The sequence below is a fragment of the Saccostrea cucullata genome, unplaced genomic scaffold, assembly GCF_032062105.1.
Source record: "Saccostrea cucullata isolate Sc308-1 unplaced genomic scaffold, CSIRO_AGI_Scuc_v1 ctg2305, whole genome shotgun sequence".
In the NCBI taxonomy this organism is placed as follows: Eukaryota; Metazoa; Mollusca; class Bivalvia; order Ostreida; family Ostreidae; genus Saccostrea; species Saccostrea cuccullata.
Window position 1 is genome coordinate 27,664 of NW_026929684.1, and position 21,844 is coordinate 49,507.

General features: G+C 33.4%; 2 protein-coding genes across 3 annotated transcripts; one reads left to right on the top strand and one right to left on the bottom strand.

Moving 5' to 3' along the window:
- Nucleotides 1-708: 708 nt before the first annotated feature.
- Nucleotides 709-1,906, top strand: LOC134281800 (uncharacterized). Its single transcript, XM_062764232.1, has one exon. It carries the CDS (start codon nt 905-907, stop codon nt 1,886-1,888), a length of 984 nt encoding a protein of 327 aa, XP_062620216.1. The 5' UTR covers nt 709-904; the 3' UTR covers nt 1,889-1,906.
- Nucleotides 1,907-4,658: 2,752 nt separating this feature from the next.
- On the bottom strand, nt 4,659-11,721 carry LOC134281801 (galactose-specific lectin nattectin-like). 2 transcript variants are annotated; one of them, XR_009995174.1, is made up of 6 exons: nt 11,628-11,721; nt 10,995-11,169; nt 10,700-10,760; nt 9,448-9,527; nt 8,759-8,855; nt 4,659-4,875 (listed from the first exon to the last, which is right to left on the bottom strand). XR_009995174.1 is itself a non-coding variant. In XM_062764233.1 (5 exons), exons 2-5 carry the CDS (start codon nt 11,164-11,166, stop codon nt 4,661-4,663), a joined length of 564 nt encoding a protein of 187 aa, XP_062620217.1. In that variant the 5' UTR covers nt 11,167-11,169; nt 11,628-11,721; the 3' UTR covers nt 4,659-4,660. The 2 variants fall into 2 exon arrangements, 1 of the variants encoding a protein (XP_062620217.1); XM_062764233.1 differs by lacking the exon at nt 10,700-10,760.
- Nucleotides 11,722-21,844: the final 10,123 nt, after the last annotated feature.

Genomic DNA, 21,844 nt, shown 5'->3' on the forward strand with positions numbered 1-21,844 from the left:
CCGACCAAGGTAGATCCTTTGAGTCTGGGCTATTTCAAGAAATCTGTGATATACTCGGTATAGAAAAAACCCGCACTACCCCCTTTAGGCCACAATCGGATGGAATGATCGAGAGAGCAAATCGCACTATAGAGAATATGCTCTCCACTTTCGTTAATGATACCCAACAAAATTGGGATGATTATATTCCCCTACTCATGATGGCATACAGGTCATCTATTCATGAATCAACAGGAGTTAGCCCTAATGAAATGGTCTTTGGTAGACCCATCCACTTACCCATTGACCTTGTTCTTGGCGCTCCAGACCCTGAAATACATAAACAAAAATACGGGTCTGAATTTGCAAATCAATTGGCAAACAAATTAGAAGTTATTCATGACCATGCCCGCAATCGAATCCAATTATCATCAAAACATATGATTAGGGAATATAGTAAAAAAGTTCACCAACACTTATACCAAGTGGGTGATGCGGTTTGGTTCTATTCCCCAAAATATGTGAAACATGGCAAAAAGTTATGTAGACCATGGGTAGGTCCCTACCTAATTATTAAAAGAGTAAATGATGTTGTTTACAAAATCAGAAAAACTCTTAAACATAAACCTAAAATCGTCCATCATAACTTATTAAAGCCATATAAGGGAGATAACCCCCCCTTTACTACCTAAGTGATGATTGAATCCCCTATGCCTTACAACTCCTCAATCCATTGTATGCTCTTTAAAGTTTGATTACCTCTTTTAAATTACAGATCCAAAAATACAATTGTACCATTTGTGACAAAGAATTCAACCTTCCTAGTCATTGTGAAAGACATATCACTTCTGCCCATTCAGGTTTCGGACATAAGTGTTCTTCCTGCAGCCTGGTATTTGCGAGGACCGACCAAAAACACGGATGTATGAGTTACACATTCCAAATAGTGAAGAGAGCCACTGGCACCTTCACGGGAGAAGAAGCTCTGGAGTTCCAAACATTCCAGAAAAACCGGTCCAAATTTTGTCAGCCCTTACAAAAGCCCGCTAGAACTAATCTCGGGAACACCAACCTGGCGCCTTCCAAAAGAAGAACAAAGTTCACTGATCCAGTTATCCCAAAGAAGAAGACGTATTACGGCCAAGCTCCCAACAGAGCTTTGCAGAAACTACCTTCTTTGATGGATCTTCCTTTGTGTCCCCCTACCGGCGACGCAAGCACTAACTATACAGTCAGAGAACCGACGACCACTACTCCGACTTCAACCTCCTCCATGTCTTTAGGCACCACTTCCAAAACCAAAACCTCAACCGCCGTTATCACCACCACGTCCACTTCCATAAAAGCAAATGCGCGCCCTACCGGCCTTGATAAAGATCTCTCGATGTCCACAGATTCCGATTCCTCCTCTACCAATTCCGCCCATAAGTCAGCGTATGATAAAGACACCATTGTCTCCAAAAAAGCAGATCAACTCTCGATCATGACGGATGGCGTCATTGACCCTCCTCAGGAATATACTGTCCCAGAAACGACAGCCGCACAATACAAGCCGACTAGTAAACAGGAGCTGAAAGTAAAAGACATGATAGCCAGGCAAAAAGAGATCATCACGTTGGATGTTGGGGGCACCAAGTTTACCACCACAAAGTCAACTTTACAAGAAGATCCTTCCTCATTGTTAGCTGCCTTATCATCCCAAACATCTGAAACGTTATTCATTGATCGAAACCCAAGGCATTTCCCCATCATTCTGGACTTTCTACGAAATGGATGTTGTGCTACTGACCTCATCCTGCCTGCTAGTTTCTATGCTATAAAGGAACTATACCAAGAATGCGTGTTCTATGAATTAGACAATCTCACTAAACACCTGGAACCATTACTGAAATATGTCCCATCACAGTGACCGACCTACCAAGACCAGTGTGAAATTCTAGAGACTTGAATAATGAATGATGAACTTTAATATATTAACTTTATTTATTTATTTATTTGTTATATTTGTAACGTGTCAATGCTACCTCAGAATGTTTTAATGTTAAAATTATTATTATTCGAATGTTATACTGTTGAAATATTGTTATAATTATGAATACTATGTTTAATTGCTTGTTACCCCATAAAATGTTGTAGTTGAACTCAGAAAGTAGTTAGTTTTTCTTAAATGGTGATTATCCCATGAAAACAAATCATATTACTTCGTAAGAGTTCTTACCTGCACAACATTCGGGACGAATGTTAAAAAGGAAGGGGAGCTGTGTTACACATGTTGAAAGTCTTGTCCCTGTCCTTAAACTCCTTTAATAATATATAAATGAATTATTTTGTGTGTCCTAGATGTCACGAAAATGATATCACGAAAATGTATTGTTTATATATTGACTTATATTGAGTATTTACTATACGTTTATATTACATCCCGAATTTCCTCGATTAAACGAACCCATTCACAATGGCCCATACAATAAACAAAGAATACCCTAAAAAATAGACTCACCTAAATGTTACCCAGGCATCTTTCTTTAACTCTATTATAGCATATAATATATGCAACACCTTATTATTACCTAATCGCCACTTTTGTGTGATTGTTAACTTTGTGTACTGTGTCTAAAAAAACGGCGCCAACTCGTACGGTACCTTACGTATATGTTGCGCGTGATGCGGTTCGCACTTATCGACGAAAGGGTATATAATAAAGGATCAGAGAGAAAACGCCAGTAGTCTCAGCACTGCTCACGGGTATGGAGCCTGCAGCGCCCATAAGAATGGTAATGATCCCACTTTGATAAGTACATTTTGTGCTGAATATTATAAGTTGGGTGAATCTGATGCCATTTAATACCCAGTGTTTTGGGTCCCTTGATTTTCCCACATTAGGTGAAGTCTACCCATTTTGGGGGTGAAAATACCCATTTTCCCCAATTTTTGTTACTTTTTGTTGATTTTGCCCAAATTATAGTGAATTCCTGACTTTTTAGCTGTTTTTATTGATTTTTAATAAATTTATAGAAAATTATTACCTTTTTCTTGTTGTTGGGTAAATTTCAGAAATAAGAGACCCACATATAATTTCTGTAACGGGGTAAACCATAGAGTGGTAAAAGAATACAAAGTATTCAAAGACCACCACTACACCCAGAAAAGTTACACTTATAATTTAATTTTAAAATAATTAAACAACTTTTGATGTAAAATTGTGTTGCTTTTTATAAGTTCACATTTACCGCGCAATAATACAATCGTAGTAACGGAAGTGATTTGAAGCGAGGGGAGGTAATAACTGATACATAGATCTAGCAGCCATGATGTTTGTTTACATGAGGTAGGAACAAGTAATTGTTTATAGTTGAAGGTACATTTATTAAATCTGGAATTTTCAATGGTTTCCGAGGACTGGAAATGAAGGGATTGCATGGATATGATGATTAAGCTGGTCGTCAAGGGGGTGTGTCCCCATACCAAACCAGATTATACAAAATGTTATGCGTTCCTTTTTGGAAATCAACCAATGAGAGGCGAGAATACAAATAAAATTAAATTATTTTTCTTTAAAAAAAAAAAACAAACTGTTATTCGAAGCGTTGAATGTGTACATGAGTATATATTTTTCAAATAAATATCATTTGATGAGAAACAATTCAATATATTATATCAGGGAATGCATAAGTATTGGAATAAGCAGTTCTTAAAATTTAATTCTTTTCCTTAGTCAAATTGAGTGAAAACAAATTTATTTATTTGAAAGTTTTAAAAGTTTCGTCTACTTAAAAATTTAATATGATATATTCTGAGTTGTTGTACATGTTTTTCTCTTCTTTCTTTTCATTCCACACACATTGCAATTATCAATCCATGAATTCTGTAAATGAGTTTATAACCAAATACTTATTTGAAATACGTGTACACTTCAAGGCAATTGTTTCGTAGAATAACTCTTTCATTAATGATGCTCGATATTAAAACTACATTTAAAAATACATGTGTATTTACGTACCCTGAAACAGTATGTACCCCTAAAAATGCTCTAGTTTTATACATAATATCAAAGTTTAATTCGCATACCTTCTCCTTCTTATGGTGACATCTCTACATGTACCTGGTCGAAAACTTTTTTAATGGGAGATAATATAGCATACAATCAATCAGTATAAATCATTATAATCATTTTATATTTCCTTTTTGAACTTAAAAATAAACGAATATCTGAACTATGATTATATTTATTTCCTTGTGCAAAATTCAACTGTTCAGATTAATGGAGAGACGTGGACAATTTTTGTAAAAGATTTTGTATTTTAAAGAAAACGATTATTTTGTGGAAAATATAAACATAAATTTGAAAGAAGTCATCAGAAAAAATAACCTTTTAAAAACATACAGGCAAAGTTATTAGATAATGGGTACCAATCGCTTTTTAGGTTTAAAAAAAATTCTCGTGAAATTGAAGAAATTCCTAGCCATCTCACAGTTACATACCTCCTGTTAGTACAATGTACCATTTTCGTGTTGAGTAAAGAAATAAGGAGGCATGTTAGCTTTTAGAGTAAACATTCAAAATCAAATATATTCTTGATTATAAAATTATAAGAATCCATTTTCTTCAGAAAATTATGTTGAGACATTCCTTTTTTAGAAAAATGTAAAGTGTTCTTTTCTTCCCACATACATTCGTATATTAAAATTCTTTTTCACAGACAAACATAGACAAATAAGAACACGGCATATCATTCCACATGCCATTTCGGGAAAGTATTTCCATGCAATCTTCGTTTTCTTTATCATCATTAGGTTCCCCCTTGTTCCAGTTTGTGAATCGCAATGGTAACCCTGAGTGTTTCCAAATCCAGGTGTTTTCCTGTGTTTTATCCGTACCACCCAACCAGGCACGGCCTTAATGTTTTGAATAAGAATATTATTATATCGCCGGTGTAAGAGGAAAAAATATAATTAGAAAAAAACATATAAGTATTTTCTTGAAATAAAAGATGTGATCAGAATGTACTGAGTTCGAAACTTGACCGAGACTGACCTAAGTCAATAAAAATAGTTATATATCAACTGTTCTTTCGACAGTTTGAAGTGAAAGTTGTGAATCAATAACAAGAGGCCCGGGGGCCACATCGCTCACCTGAGCAATTGGAAAAAGTACATATCAGATCAGAACTGAAAATTTACTAGGGGGGGGGGGGGCTTGAACTTTAACCCCCTAGGGGGCCATGATTTGAACAAACTAAAAATCTACACTACCTGACGATGATTCCCTATAGCTATAAATATCACTAAGCATCGATTTGATGTACTTGAAATGAATATTTTAAAAGGTTTCCCTTTATATTCCAATGTAAAACTTTTATTAGCCTTTTGGTCCCACCCTACCCCTGGGGGTCATGATTTGAACAAACTTGAATCTACACTACCTGAGGATGATTCCACATGAGTTTCATCTTTCCTGGGCTAGTGGTTCTTGAAAAGAAGATTTTTAAAGATTTTTTCCTATATATTCCTATGTAAAATTTTGATCGGCCATTTTGGCCCCACCCTACCCCCCGGGGTCATAATTTGAACAAACTTGAATCTACACTACCTGAGGACGATTCCACGTGAGTTTCATCTTTCCTGGCCCAGTGGTACTTGAGAAGATTTTTAAAGATTTTTCCTACATATTCCTATGTAAAAATCTGATCGTCCATTTTGGCCCCACCCTACCCCCGAGGGTCATGATTTGAACAAACTTGAATTTACACTACCTGAGGATGATTCCACATGAGTTTCATCTTTCCTGGACTAGTGGTTCTTGAGAAGATTTTTAAAGATTTTTCCTATATATTCCTATGTAAAACTTTGATCGGCCATTTTGGCCCCAGCCTACCCCCGGGGGTCATGATTTGAACAAACTTGAATCTACACTACCTGAGGATGATTCCACATGAGTTTCATCTTTCCTGGTTTAGTGGTTTTTTGGAAGAAGATTAAAATGCAATTAATTTTTCTCTCATTCATAATTATCTCCCCTTGGAAAAGGGAGTGGCCCTTTATTTGAACAAACTTGAATCCCCTTTACCCAAGAATTCTTTGTAGAAAGTTTGGTTCAAATTGGCCCAGTGGTTCTTGAGAAGAAGATGAAAATGTGAAAAGTTTACAACGACAACGACAACGCCGACGACGACGACAACGACAGACAATGGACAAATTGTGATCAGAAAAGCTCACTTGAGCCTTTGTCTCAGGTGAGCTAAAAACTGAGGTTCGTGTCACGGTAGACGTTGGCACGATAAAGAACCCCCACAGATCAATGGATCTGGGTGCCGAGTAAAGGTTAAAGTGCATAGCCCTACACCGGTTTATGGTGACGTCTCCAATTGAGTGGAACGTAAAACAACATACAATCAATCAATTAATCATGTTAAAAGATAAATGAAACATATACTTTCTAATTGTAGTCTAAATACACTTCTTTATAAAAAGAAAACATAGATATTATAGTATGAGTCAAATAGTCATGCAATCGTTAAAAAGTGTGTGAGTGCATATTTTGAGACATTTTTACAGAAGAAGTACTACATCATTACAAACATATACTATATACCCTAATAGACATATGCAGTTTATGATATATATATACTGAACATTTTCACCATCAGCATTACTACATGTACTATAAATAATGTTTAAAGTATCGACGTAGAAATTGTAATCAGTTTTGAAAAAAATACCTTAAAGGCAGAGATTGTAAGCACCGCCTTCAAAAATACCTGGTCTGGGTAGCCCTGTCAATCAAGTGCGTGAAGGTCTATTATTGGATGCTGGAACTTGATTAACATTTACTTACTGGTCCCTGTGTATACCTTTTACACCTTGTTTGGGACTCGTGGGGACATTCAAATTAACTTTTGATCCTTTAATGTTTACCAAACATGGTGTAGAGGAACTGTATTTACTTTTAATTTTCTTTGTTGATAATTTATGCATTAAATAAAACTTCAGTATTTTAAAGGATTATTAATAATATAATAAGCATTTTTTGAAAAACAATTTAATCATTGGTACGTAAAACTTTTTAACAGAATAAAATTTCGATATTAATTTTAATATGCTAAATGGTAAACCTAAATTGGAAATGTTATTAATAAAGATCAGACCAGCACTATATGAAGTAGAAAAATTCAAAAATCTATAAATGTTCACTTATATTTTCTCTTTTTATTCAGCTAAATATTCACAAGCAATCTTTTTTTTACCATGTTTTATTGTGACAAAGCCTTATCAAGATTTGAATAAACCTAGATATTTTTTTAATGAAATGTAGTTAAACACAGCTCTCTTTTTATTTAATAGATAGGATCCTGGAGATAAATGAATTAAGTCTAATTTGGTTGTTACATGAGTTTTTTTTTTTAAATTAACACATACACTAACATCTGAAATAATCTTCGTTTTAATATTTGAATTTATAGTATGATATCATATATGATATCATACTATAAATTCAAATATTAAAATTATATAATTTTTTTTAAATGGTTAGGGATGGTTTAAAACATTCAAAAATAAATTACTATATAATTCAGAAACCTTTATACTTAGTCTAGTAATTTAAAATTGTCTCAAAATCCCCAACACAGGTAAAGTTTGTCATCTGGATATTTCACTGTGTATTAAATCACTTTCTGTGTATACCAAAGATTAGGAGACAGATTATCACAGGAAGACTGCTAACCCCCACGGTATTCACACCTGCATAAAATAAGCCTCTCACTCACCTGGAATTTACCACCCAGTAAAAAATATCTGCCTTTAAAGAAAAGTCGATATATACTATACAAATATGGACTCAATGTAGGTCAATATGCATTTATAATGACAAAGGATGGCAGATATTGACCTCAGATACATGGAGTATATCGACCGAGGGCGCTAGTCCGAGGTCGATATACCCCATGTATCTGAGGTTAATATCTGCCATCCTGGATCATTATAAATGCATATTGACCGTGCATTGAGTCCATATTTATTATATTATATAAATAATAATTTCCCAAATGTATTAGTACTTTGAATATCATCCTAAAGTTTACAGATATGGTGTTTACCATACATAAGTTGAATATAAACGTTTCAGAATTTTTGAATGTTACTCACAGGAACTTGTTTCGGTAATAAATTTTAACCTATAACTAAGCATAATAATAACACAAGGTATCTATCTCCAAATAACACAGAGTACCCCCTCCCCAGATTTAGAATCGCACTCATTTACACTTGCAAAGGAAATGCACTGACAATATATTAACATTTATAGATGTCTTCTACGCTAATTTATCTGTATACAATCGAACATGGCATGATTGTCTTTATTTACTTAGTCTCCGAGTCCGTAATCGCGTAAACAGCGTCAAAAATCTGCTCGCCGAGTGGAAAAGTCGAATTCAACAATGAAATGGTATATGTAGTAAGTATTCCCGAAAAATGCTAAAAGATATCCTTGATAATTGTTTTGTATTCTCACCTTCAGAGTTCTTCACTATATCTTTTAAATATTCCTCGCCTACAACTTGCAAACTGTTTGACTAAAGCGAAAGTGAAAACGAGGCAACTCGTGCGAGTCATTATTCGCTTTCAGCGGTCATTATTAAAATATAATTACTTTGTATTGACCAATCAGATTATCGGATTTCACAAAGTTATATAATATATGATGTTAAAAATACAATTAATTTGAAATATATCAGTAACTCAAAAGAAATCTTATTTGCTATAACGTATAAAAACTCACCACTGGGATCTTTATTTTTTAAGGTGTTTGCCACGAAGACGTTCTCGGGCATTGTATCTATTTCAACCAACATAGCTGAAAATCCACGACATTTAGCCTGTAATGATTGTACATGTTAACTAGAGGTACTGTGAGCAATGGGCTCACTAAATGATACCCCCGCCTCCCATATGTGTATAAATGGCAGTGTCCATGTTTTGCCATGGGAAACCCAAAATATGTGTCGGATCAAAAAGTAAAATAGGAGGTGCACAATTGCAATATGTAATAAAGATTCTGTGAAAGTTTCATCAAATTTCATTCAGTTGTATAAGAGGAGTTGCGGATACGAGATGGGTACCCCAAACCGTAACAGACGGACGGACGGACGGACTGACGGACGGAATCAACGATTACTATATACCCTACCGCTTTTCAAGCGGGGGGTATAATAATGTTCGTCTTGTTTGATATTGCACACTTACTCGGCAACGCCTACAAAAGGAATCCCGGCATGCAGAGGGCTAAACCTTATTTTTAATAAAGTAATTGTAAGGGTGAAGGCAATTTATGACCTTGAGTGAAATCCCGTAAATGTTTGTAACTAGAAAGACATGTAAATATTCACATAATATTGCATATGTTCAAACCAAAAATGATAATAGCAAGTCATTATATGTATAAGATATGTTTTACTTTATGTTCCTTACATTTGCCTGTTCCCATGAAAACTTCTGTGTGTTTAGCATGTAGCACGAAGTCCCATGCTTATCCCATCCTTTCGGACAATCTTGAAACAAATTGTGACGTAAACTTGGGATTTAATATTAATACGAGGGTTGTCCCGTAAAATCGTGGACAAAGCGTTTTTCTTGAAAAGTAATGGGCACACCAAGCTGAAATTTTCAGTAAATGTTTATTCATCATATTTAAGTGCATCATTATGTTTTTGATAATATATAGACAAAAATAAAGATTTTATTATGCTTGAATGTGCATAGGGTACGGTCCTACGGTGCACGGTAAAAATAGCAAGGTTTTATTATAGATTAAACAAGAATTAATTCGTAATAAAAGTTTTCAATACATAAGATTGGGATGAAAATTATCATATTTCGATTCTTTAATCAAGTTTGTCGTCTTTCTTAAAATTTCAAGGCAATTGGTTAATTTTTGACAATTTCCCGAGCATTCGAAATGGGAAAGTGGTACCTACAGCACACGAAAAAATAGCGATTGTTGATGACGTTACGGCGCACGGAGAGCAGTTCCGTTAAATTAGGATGTTGTGATGACACTTTAAGAGACTTTAAATGAATACAGCAGAAAGAAAATATGACAAATATCACCAGATCTTTAGTATACAAGTTTTCTAAGCAAAGTCTTTTTGATTGAGTCCCCAGGTAGTACAAAATATACGGACAAACTGCTATTGAAATAGCAAAAGACGACGTAACTGTCGCCCCTTGATATGAGATTGTCTGTTGGTTGACTGATGGTGAGAATACTGTCCGTAACTTCATAATAAATCTTTAGAAGATTGCATGTATGTGCCAGATTAGTACTTTGACTGGATATAGACACTCATGTATGTAAATCAATGGAATTTCTAAATTTAAGTGGGACTTATCCAACTTTATTTTAAGCAAAGATGAAACGTGACGCTTGTTTTGACGCTTTGACGTTATCATCCGTGCGCCGTAGGGCGAAACAATACATAACATAAAATATAATAATTGGTTTATTTATGCATGTATCTATTTGAAATTTGCTCTGTATATTCATAATATATGTTTTAAAGAGTAGTGAAATTTTCAGAACGCAGTGAAGGTTACTTTTCAAACTAGACAACTTGTCCACGATTTTACGGGACAACCCTCGTAGAATGAAAGCGTATTAAATACGTAATTGTCATAAAAGCATTGAAAGTAGTGCATTTTTTTAATACTTTGAAACACAGACCTTTTAAGTTGTTTATCTGTGTTTGAAGATTTTGCAATCTCTCTCTGTGTTCTTTTTTTCACTAAAAGTAGAAAAAGGTATTTAAAAATCTAATTATTCCGTACTCAGTAACGTTTATCACATGAAAACAACATGAACAATATTACGTAATCATGACAAATTTATTAATCGTTGAATATATAAATAACTAAACGTTTTTCTCGGAAATGGATTTCAGTTTTACTTGGAAAACAATAATTATTCGTGTATCTAATATTTTAAAGTACAACGTATGTGTCAAGGTAATTTCAAAGACCTTTTTGCTCCAACTCTTGTAGTTGGGAGTCTATATACATTTTTAATGACAGCATAGAATCTTCCAATCCACCCTGTGCACATTTACCATCGCCGATTCTCGTATCCAGACTTTGGGAGACACTTATTTGTAGCTGTGACAAGAGGAAAATGACAGCCAATATTTCAGCCATAACCTGAAACGATTTGAAATCACGATTTTACCTGGCTTGAGAAGATGCAATAAGAACTGTAAAATCACTAATTTTTGTGTTGCTTTAATTTTCGTTGATTTTGAGGTATGAAGAGACCCACAATTCATGTCCACCACGAAAAGTAAAATATCATATACATGATTTTTCAACACATCTTCATCCACGAAATCAAATCCCCACAAACCTGTAGATTTTCTTCAATCCACGAAAATTTGACCCAACGAAAATATAAAATGCGCTTAAGTATGTGTATAACTGATGAACATTTAATCGACCTTTCATTGGCAAAAATCCTATGATTAAATGAGACAATAATACAATAGATTGACAAATGAATTAGATTCAAACGTAAATGTAAGTTTTTTTTCCATACATTTATGCTAAACTGCTTACTTAGTGTATTAAATTATATTTTACAATTTGATTTATCCTTCACTTACCGTTTATAATTGAAGTCGTTCTGAACATTTACATTTTGCTGTTTCTTGTTTAGTTTTAAACGTTTCAAAGTTCAAAGATTGGTGATGCACCATACGTAAAATAAAAAAAAGGAAACATAATAATACCACAATTGTGGCACTTAACAAAGGACGAATAATAATATAGGAGTCAGGATGTACACTATTATCTACTTGATGTCGTCTGACTTATTAGAGTGTGCATGGGCATACGATTGGAAAGTTCATCACATTCTAGAAACAAAATAGACAGAACACTTATATGTATGCTCTGTTCACACGGATCGTTTAATTTGCAGTAAATTAATTGGAATTCAACTAATGTGCATTAAATTCTCCGAATTTGCAATAATTTACGTTTAATTTGAATCAAACTCTGAACAAGGCATTAAAGTAAAAATGTCTGATTTTTTTTTCAATCGATCTTCTTCACAGGATGAAAAGCCAGGTTTCCCAAATTTGGAAACCCGATGGAAACATATGGGAATCGTGACATCAGTAGTTTCCATATAGTTTCCATTTTATGGAAACCACATAGTGGTTTCCACATAGATTCCTGACATGGAAACAATCAACCTGTGGTTTCCCGTAAGTTTCCCTAGATAGGAAACCATGGAAACATACCCCGGTGGTTTCCACATAGATTCCCGACATGGAAACAATCAACCTGTGGTTTCCCGTAAGTTTCCCAAGATAGAAAACCATGGAAAAATGCCCCGGTGGTTTCCATGTAGATTCCCGATATGGAAACAACCAACCTGTGGTTTCCCGTAAGTTTCCCAAGATAGGAAACCATGTAAATATGCCTCAGTGGTTTCCATACAGATTCCCGAAATGGAAGCCACCAATGTGTAGTTTTCCCCATGTTTCCCAGGCAGGGAAACTTTGAAAGTATATCTCAATACTAACCACCTACCTTTTATTTTACAAAAAGTCAAATATTTAATTATGTTACCATATTTTTACCAATTATAGAAATATTTCAAAAGTGTTTACATGCTGTATCAAAATAATTAACTTCAAACAGTTAAAATAACTAGATGTGTATTTCTGTGTGATTAATTTAATATTTCAGCACCGTGAACGCAATTCAATTTTAATTCAATTTTATTTAACGGAATTTTATTTAATTTAATTTAATTTTGAATTTGATTTATCACATAAGTTTTGGTAAACTCGTATAGAATGCGTGAAGTGGAATAGAAAAAAAGTAAGTGCATGCAGTTATGTAGAAATCAATCATTTCCGATCCCACTTTCTTGAAGCTGTCTATGATGAATGTTCCTTTGAAAAAATGGAAGAGCTAAGGAAGGGTACATTTAATGAAATTATTTACAGAAAAGGTTTACTAAAAAGATCGATTAAAAAGTAAATAAAGAAATATGTCAAGTTCCGATTACTGATTAAGGACAAGTGAGACGTTCCTCAATAAAAAAATTAATTTTTTTTCCAATATTTTGCAATTGACATTGAAGAATTATTTTTACGTATACATAATTACATGTATTCACAAGACATCAAGGTACTAAGCTTACCAGGCATTTGTGTTAGATACCAGAGGTTGGCATTTCTTATATAATCCGTCAGGAAAAAAATACTTCCGTTGGTTTGTCAAAATTACATTTTTAGTGTTTCAAGTTTTTAAATACAAGTTTAGAAAGTGATAAAGATTTTGTTTTAATATGAATTAATACATTAAATTAAACTGGTCAGATAAGAATCATTCATCGAATTGGCTGGGGTTGAGTATTATCATACTAGTATTTTACTATTAATAGTGAATATTGTTTTTTTTAAATTCATTAAATTATCATTTTTATTATTGAGGGTGGGTGGGTTGCTTTTCATTTTTTCATTAAGAAGCCCCCCCCCCCAAAAAAAAAAAACGCTTTTGAAAAAGCCACTATGGTCGGCCTGTGTAATTAGGGACACCTGTCCTTACGTGCCATTTCAGGTGGAGACACGTGCCGCGAAGACACCAGTCCTGTCACTGTGTATTTTTTGTATATTCTATGTGAATTGAGACGGTTTTGTACCTAAAGGGAACAATGGGCTGTTGTCGAGCATGTACACACACAGTCTCCGACCGAAAATTCCTTTGAATTAAGATGATGATTCGTGTTTCTTTTATCATTTAAAAAATTGTATATTCTATAAATAAAGTTATACAAGAGAACATATTTATAAAATAACCTTCATTTAAGAAGTTCAATGAAAGAACAAACTATTTAGAATTTTTTTTTCAATTTTCATTACTGATTTAAAATAAAACTATCCTCTTTAGAAATTAAATAATTTTCTATAGGTATTGAATAGATCTTAATTCTCGTCGTGTATAATTATATTAAATCAGAATGACGTTAATAGATCAATGTGAAATCAAAACTGTATTTAATATTGTTGATGGGTTTTTGTGTGAAATTTGTAATCTAACGTACTACAAAGACATTTATTAGATAAATGTTTATAATATAATTCATCACACAAAACGTTTTTTTTTTTCTTTCCTTTTTTTTGTTTAAGTATGTACGCAGATCCCCGTGTAGTAAACGCCTGCACTTTTCGCATGAAATTACAATGTAGGGTCCTAAATGCACATACATTATATTTAACAAACTTTAAAATTTTCAGCCATTTTTTTTTCCCCAAAGGCCATTGCTCTAGATAAAGAAAAGTCTATAATATTTTGCATGATTTTGTTTTCCTTAAGAACAATGGCTTTTAAAGTAGTACATGCTAAGGCAATCTATTAAAAGAATTAATTGTAAAATTAATTCATTGTATAATTGTCACGATTGTATTTTTGTGCAGTTTTTGTTGATTTCATTCTATAAAGGTATGAAGTTTGTCAATACTTCAACAAACATTTCTTTATCCATGTTGTACACTACTTTATTTTTATTCGCCGACATGCTACTCTTTTTTAAAAAAAACTTGCGTGACTAATAGACTCGATCTTCAGGCCTGTAGGAAAGTAATTTCCGTTAGAGTAATAAACTAACCGGGATTTTATTTTTACTAACATACCTTACCAGATTTCTTCACGAAAAAAAAACATTAAAGAAATACAGGGCGGGACCAGCTAAAGCTGCATGCATAAGTACAGTCCTGCACATCAACGAGTATATATGACTTTCGACATAATCTTTCTCATGACTTCACTTATACCAATCACGACTAAATACTGAATTAAAATACTGTTAAATTTTCCTGCCTTTGATAAGATGTTAGTTTTGTTCAACCTAGAGATAATTCTCCTAAGAAAAAGGTTTTCAACATTCTGATTCATTTAACAATTTTACGTGTTAAAATGATGTGGGAAATTTTTTTACCTAAAGGCCAAGGAGTTTAAAGTACAATGTACATGTAGCAATTAGAGAAAAGTCTAGCAGGTCCACCAGTAATATTGATAGCAGGCTCAAAATCTAATTAAACCCCGAAAAGGAGGGAGTTCAATTATTAATTTAATCCCCCCCCCCCTAAAAAAAAACACAACAATTTATTAGCAATGAATTATTAATCACCGAACTTTCAATCATCACTATTGAAATAAAAAAAAACTGTTCTTGATAATCATATTATAATTGTAGCTCATTTTCATGCCTTTTAGGATTCATGTGGAAAGTTCACAATAAAAAAAATGTGCTTTTAAAAGTTTAACATCTTTCGGTGTGACATTATAAATTCATAATCATACATGTAACAGTTAAAAGAAGCGGGGAGGGGGGGGGGGGTTACTTTCAGCAAGGACGGCCACTACCAACAACCAAGCCCCGAAACCCATTTCCCGAAGGCAAATAAGTTGAGGTGTCAAGCAAGAAACAATTTTTTTTCTGCTCTTGCCTCATGTATTTAACCACTTTTTTCTAAATATACTAGGCCTACACATCATATCGGCAAAAATATTTAGGAGCCCCTCTTTTTATTCCATGAAAAGGGGAAAACTTAATTAAATTCTGGTATAAGATCTCATAATCACACTTAAACACCCAATTTTATGTTAACGCCCTCAAAATCTACCTGATTCAAGATCAATAATTTACCGCCTGTCAATCATTAAAAAAACAATAGCTTCTGATTTGATTGACAGGTCAGCTACCTGTACTTCCTAATAATCTGAGTTTGCATGTTTTGAAAACAATTACCTGGTCACGCGTCAAACTCTTTCATGTACCCGCATAGTATACACACGGGTTAGAAAACTCCAATATGTTTGAATTTTATTTCAAAAAATAATTGGAAGTAGATTATTAAAACATTGACATAATAAAATATTTCTTTTCTATCTTCACTGCTGTTTGTTACTTGTACAAGTAAGTGTTATATTGTCCACGTCATCTGTAGAAAAAAGACCGCGTCCACAGAAACCGGCTCTATTTGCCGTAATTGGAAATCCGACGATTTAAATTATCTTTTAAGAAATGGGTTATACGAAAAATTTTCAGCACTAATAAACGGCATAGCATAGTTTTTAAAAGATGTTTTATTTTGTACTTTGGCTACAATCCGCACGATGTTGTACAGAAATTGTCAGAATTAATGCTCGAATTTCCTCTATATAGCGTCTGTATATATACGTAATGAAAATGTGAAGATAATCAATAGTGATAGATTCTGAAAAAAATCTTTCTAACAATAAAATTTTGTTAAAACACGAAAAACAAAAACTATGGAATTTTTTGGACAACATTGTTGGCCAAAAAAAACAAAACACAATATTCCGATCGCGGTAAATGCATGTTCACATGCACGACGGATAGGTGGACTAATAGGTTTTTTTTTTCAATATTCAGACTTATTAGTGAATGTAAACAGTTTATATTTCCCATCCTGCATCGCTCTGTAGGCGCTTTATTTCATTGGTCAATTTCCCGAGGCGCCATTTTTGGAGGATCGAGAGGGACGACGAAGAAGGTGTAAGCAGCTGGTAAATGTGAAAAGTTAAGATGGTTTCACCACCCAGTGTCTTTAAGACTGTGATAAATGCAATGGCCAACGATGAAGGATTAGTGTACGTATATTTTTGTTAACTTTTTACGGTAAATAGTAAAAAAAAACTTGTAATATTTGGCAACAACAAATCTTCACTATCGGAACTTTTGTTCTGACGCCATTTTGAAAAGTTGGATACCTAAGTTTTAAATTGTTAAGTGTGTATATTGCAGAGAGAAAGAGAGAGAGAAAAAAAAATGAGACAGTGATATAGCATAACTTAGATTATGGAGGCCCTAAAGGCACCGTGCATGTGCATGCTGTATGTTGTAAAATGGCAACGTTTCGCCTTTTATCATGTTTATTAAAATGTATGCTCCATATGTATGTTCTCTCTCTATATATAAATGAATACTTTTCGGAATTTAAAAAAAAAAAATTTTAACCCCGCTCAAATTATCCGGATGATAATAGTTACACCGAGCATGGTTTCGTAGTTAAATTCAGACTGTAGAACATCCGGTTTGAATACATGTGTTTTCTGACTTTTCGGATAGCCAACTCTTGTTTTTTGGAACTTACGACTTATGGCAAGGTATAAATTAAATATTTTTGGTTCAAAACTTTGATAAAAGCATCGATATTTTTACAAAAAGTGTCTTCAATCTCAGCTTATCCGATTATTCATGAAGGATATCCTCATCAGAACAGTTGGAATAGATTGTAGCGAATAGCATAACCCTTAATCATATGCATGACGATGATATGGAGGAAAAATATATATAAAAAAGTGAATGTAGGTGAAAGCCTGTCCACTTTTCTGAAGAGATTAGGTTTGTTTTATTGTTTATTGAAATAGTTTACTGCTCAAAAGATTTTTTTTGTAATGTCTAACCTGTTGAGATGAAGATGAAAAAAAAAGGCTAATAGTGAATTAATATTGATAGTATGTCAAGAAATGCAAATGAATCATCAGCTTTAATTATCAGTTTTTTCACAGTTATTGACCTGAGTAGGTCAATGTATAGTGAATAATACATACTCTTTTCCATATCACATCCTAGCCCGAGACACCAATATCAGCTAGAGGGACAGAGGCCCTAGGGCTGATATTGGTCAAAGGTCTGATAGGTAACGGGTTTGTTCGCCCGATCTACCTGTTCGCAGGAGTCTGTTCGCGCAGAGTCCGTTCGCCCAAAATATATTTCGCCCAATATCTTGTTCGCCCAATATATACTTATATATACTTGTATATATATGAATTAAAAATTAACATACGAGTATATCATTTTTTTTCTATTTATTTCCCTTACGAACTTGGAATTTTTTTTTTCTCAAATTCTGATACAAAGAGCAATGTTTATTTAGTCTAAATTAATTTTTGGTTTGATTCTAATGATTTTTTGAATGACTAAGTGTTTGAACTATAGTTAATTAGATGATTAATATCAATGTAAATTAAGGGGGATACATCCGTGTTATTTTTACTAATTGCTCTATGTTTTGAAAATTTTAAAGGACGGCTGATAGGGTGTGACCATATGCATAACCTCTGACGGATACAGTGACGGACTGTTTTATTTCATTAGAAATTCATTAGATTTTATTCTTCATTAAATTAAAGCGAACGGACCCTGTGCGAACAAGTTTTAGGGCGAGCGGACTCTGGGCGAATGAAAAATCGGGCGAACGGGGAATCGGGCTAACAATTTTTAGGGCGAACGAACATGGAACCGGTCTGATACAGGATGTGATGTGGAAAAGCGTATGTTTCATTATGTTTATTACAAACTTGGTAATAGAATACAGAACACTTCAAGTTGAGAAGATCAAGAAATAAGTAAATAATCATGAACAATAAAACTTCTTACATACATGTACACGGTATTGTCTTACTGAAGAGATTTAGCTGTCATTAGGTCAAAATTGCAAATAATAACATGCTTCTTATATCTGTATATACAGGTAACTCTTGATGGCTTGAACTTCAATTTCTCTGAAGTTCTTGATCGCTTGAAGTGAGTCTCCGGTCCCGATTTTTTCCACTATATAACTAAGCAGATTTGCTCTTGATTTCTCGAACTCCTGATCTTTCGAAACCCTTGATCCCTCGAAGTCAAAATGCAGTCCCGCTGTGCTGTGAATTTTACCCTTGATACCTCGAAGTGGCTGTGTGTATACCAAGTTAATTCTGTGCATCAGTTTTTGATAAGTACAAACCAGTAGAGCTACAGTCTCGACAGAGACTTCTGGTTATTTTTTCTTCCATCCCAGTTGTTGCTAATGCTATTACATAATTAGTTTAAATTAGAATGCAGTAGTACCTGGACATAATTTATCATTTCAGAGAGAAGAAAAGTGTGTGACGTTAAAAGAAAACCAGTGAGATAAAATCATAGAAAATGTATGATGATTCAGGATGTGGTCATTTGGTAAGTGGTAATTCATTCATGATTAGTATGTATATGACAATTGCCTGGAAAAAAAAAGATTCTAAATTTTATTTAAATACTGAACTGTGGTATATCAGCTGTGAGCTACAAGAAGTTTTATGTAAAAGCTAGGGCTGAAACAATTTGCCCCCTCCATGTTATGTGTGTATTGCTATGATTGACATACAATCAGTTCTCTAATACATACACTTCAATAAAACTTTGTTGTCTTGAACCTGAATTGAACAGGAAAAAACTCTGAGATCTCTCCAAAAATTTGAATGAAAAAAGGAAATGCTTATTAACTGATTTCTTGCTGGTCAGTATTTTGATTACTTAAAGGAAGCTCTAAAAACTGCACATTAAAGAGTTCTACTTTAATATCAGGTAGTTTTATGAAGTTAGAGTGATCTGCCCATAGATTAAGATTATGAAAAATGTTATTTTACAGTCAGTTAGATTATTTTTAATAGATTAAATTATTTTTAGCATTATCTAAAATAAAAAAAAATAGGAAATTAATTATTTTCATAAATTTTTCCAATGTAAGTAAACAGCAATGATTTCTGCTTACAGATAGTCCATTGTCTTTGAAAATTTCTTGGGGAAATGAGGCACATACCATATGTTCTAAATGCATAAAAAAGGCTCATTATGCACATATTTATATGAAATATGATAGATTTTTTTCTCTCCAATGAATAATTTCTGCAAGTCACTAAGTTTTTAGAGTTTCCTTTATTTTATAGATATTCAATGAAATTATTTGAAGTATTAAAATTTGGTAAATTTTATGATACTAAAAGGTTATATGGATGAAAAAACAGCATGCGTGTATGACAATCAGGGCTTAAATTTTTAATGTCTCTTAATTTTTCAGTGACATTAAAACAGGAATTGTCATCACCAATAGACGAATTTCACATTCCTAAGAGTTTTCTCCAATTGTCGGCGTATCGCTCATTTTTCCCTCTTTGTCCTTTGTAAGTTACTTGTTAATATATTTTCAATCTTCAAAAATATTGGACAATTACGATCTGTATCTGTATTGCCAGAGTATGGGGGCAACATGAAAATCATAATGAATATGTTCATACAGATTTTATTTCTAAGATATTGTCCCTCAACGTTGATACAGTTAAAGAGGGAAAACAGCGTCTTAAGCCGGTTGACCCCAGATCGACCCTGCGAAGGGGAATAACTTTTGTAAATGTGAAAGTCCTTTATGGTATATCATATAGATCTAAAACTGACTGAATTTTGATCAGCCAGTTCATGAACATGATGAATGGATGTAAATAATGTTGGTCAATATATGTAAAAAAAAAAATTAAATTACTTGTTTATATATACATTTGTGGTATCTCTCCCATTGAAGTTTATAAACTTGAAATTTATTTCTTAAATAAACTGAGCGTACATGCAATACTGGTATAAAATTACTCATAAGATACATGTATACTTGAACCATGATAAAATCATATGTGTCCAATGCAGCATATGATAAATCATTAACATACAAGTACATGTGTATATATACTGTAATACATATATATTGCATTATTTTTAGGTCCTGTTCTGTGGATGCCCTAAGACAGTGTCTACCCATCACTCCATCTGATATCACTTGTTCTGTGCATATTTCTCTCTCAAACTTAAACTACAGAGAGCCTGTGGATAGAGGATGAAGAGTGACCTTGGACTAATTTTCTAGGTCAAAGGTCAGTATCAAAATCTACTGTATATCTTTATTTAAAATCGTAGTCCAGAGTATATTTCTCCCCTGGTGTAATCTAGCTTTTGTGCAATGGGGTGGAGGGTCTGCAATGATCTTCAACCAATTTCTAGGTCGAATATCAAAATTAAAAAAAAATCTCTCCCTAATATTTTTGTTATTATAAAGGGTATGTTTTCTCTCAAACTAATCAAACTTAAAGCAGGGTTCTTAGTATGAGATACATGTAGTAATATATTCTCAAAGACATAATCAGGCTGAAAACATTATTTATATTATGTTATTTTTTTCACTTATCATAAAGAATTAAATTTTAAAGAGATACATTAAATGCTGAAATCATATGTATCATGGTCATGGAAAGTAATTATTGATATTGGTATATTAAAGGACATAGACTGATCTTTCAGATTTCTAAGTTATATTCAAGCATTATAATTCTGACATCATATAATAATTTTGTATGAATATTGCAGATCATAGGTGATGTGAAGAAAACCAGGAAACTGATGTTGAAAGAAGTGCTTAATGACCCTTATGAATGTGAAAGACTGTTCCATTGTTTATCTAAGATATATGAATTTATTTAATATTTTGATATCATTGAAAAATTCAGTTACAGTTTTTGTACATCAAATGAATTATTAAACATATCAAATGGTAATGCTTTTTTTCTTTTACATGTAATAAATTTTTTTGATAGATTTTTAAAAGAATACACATTATTTCACATTGCTTCCTTTAGAAAAGTTAGGGAATCTTGAAGTTTCCCAGTAATTTCCACCAGAAATGGGACTCCAGATAATTCCACCAAGTTTCCGCCACACAGAAAATGATACACAAGTTCCATATAGTTTCCTGAGTCAAGGAAACTTCAGGAATCCTAAGGTTTCACGAGCTTCCATGTAGTTTCCCATAAAAGAAAACCTTAAGATTCCATCAAGTTTCCATTCCACGGAAACCACTACGCTCATATTCCATATGGTTTCCTGAGTCGAGGAAACTTTAGGAATCGTGAGGTTTCCCGAGCTTCCATGTAGTTTCCCGTATAAGGAAACCTAAAGATTCCATCAAGTTTCCATTCCACGGAAACCACTACG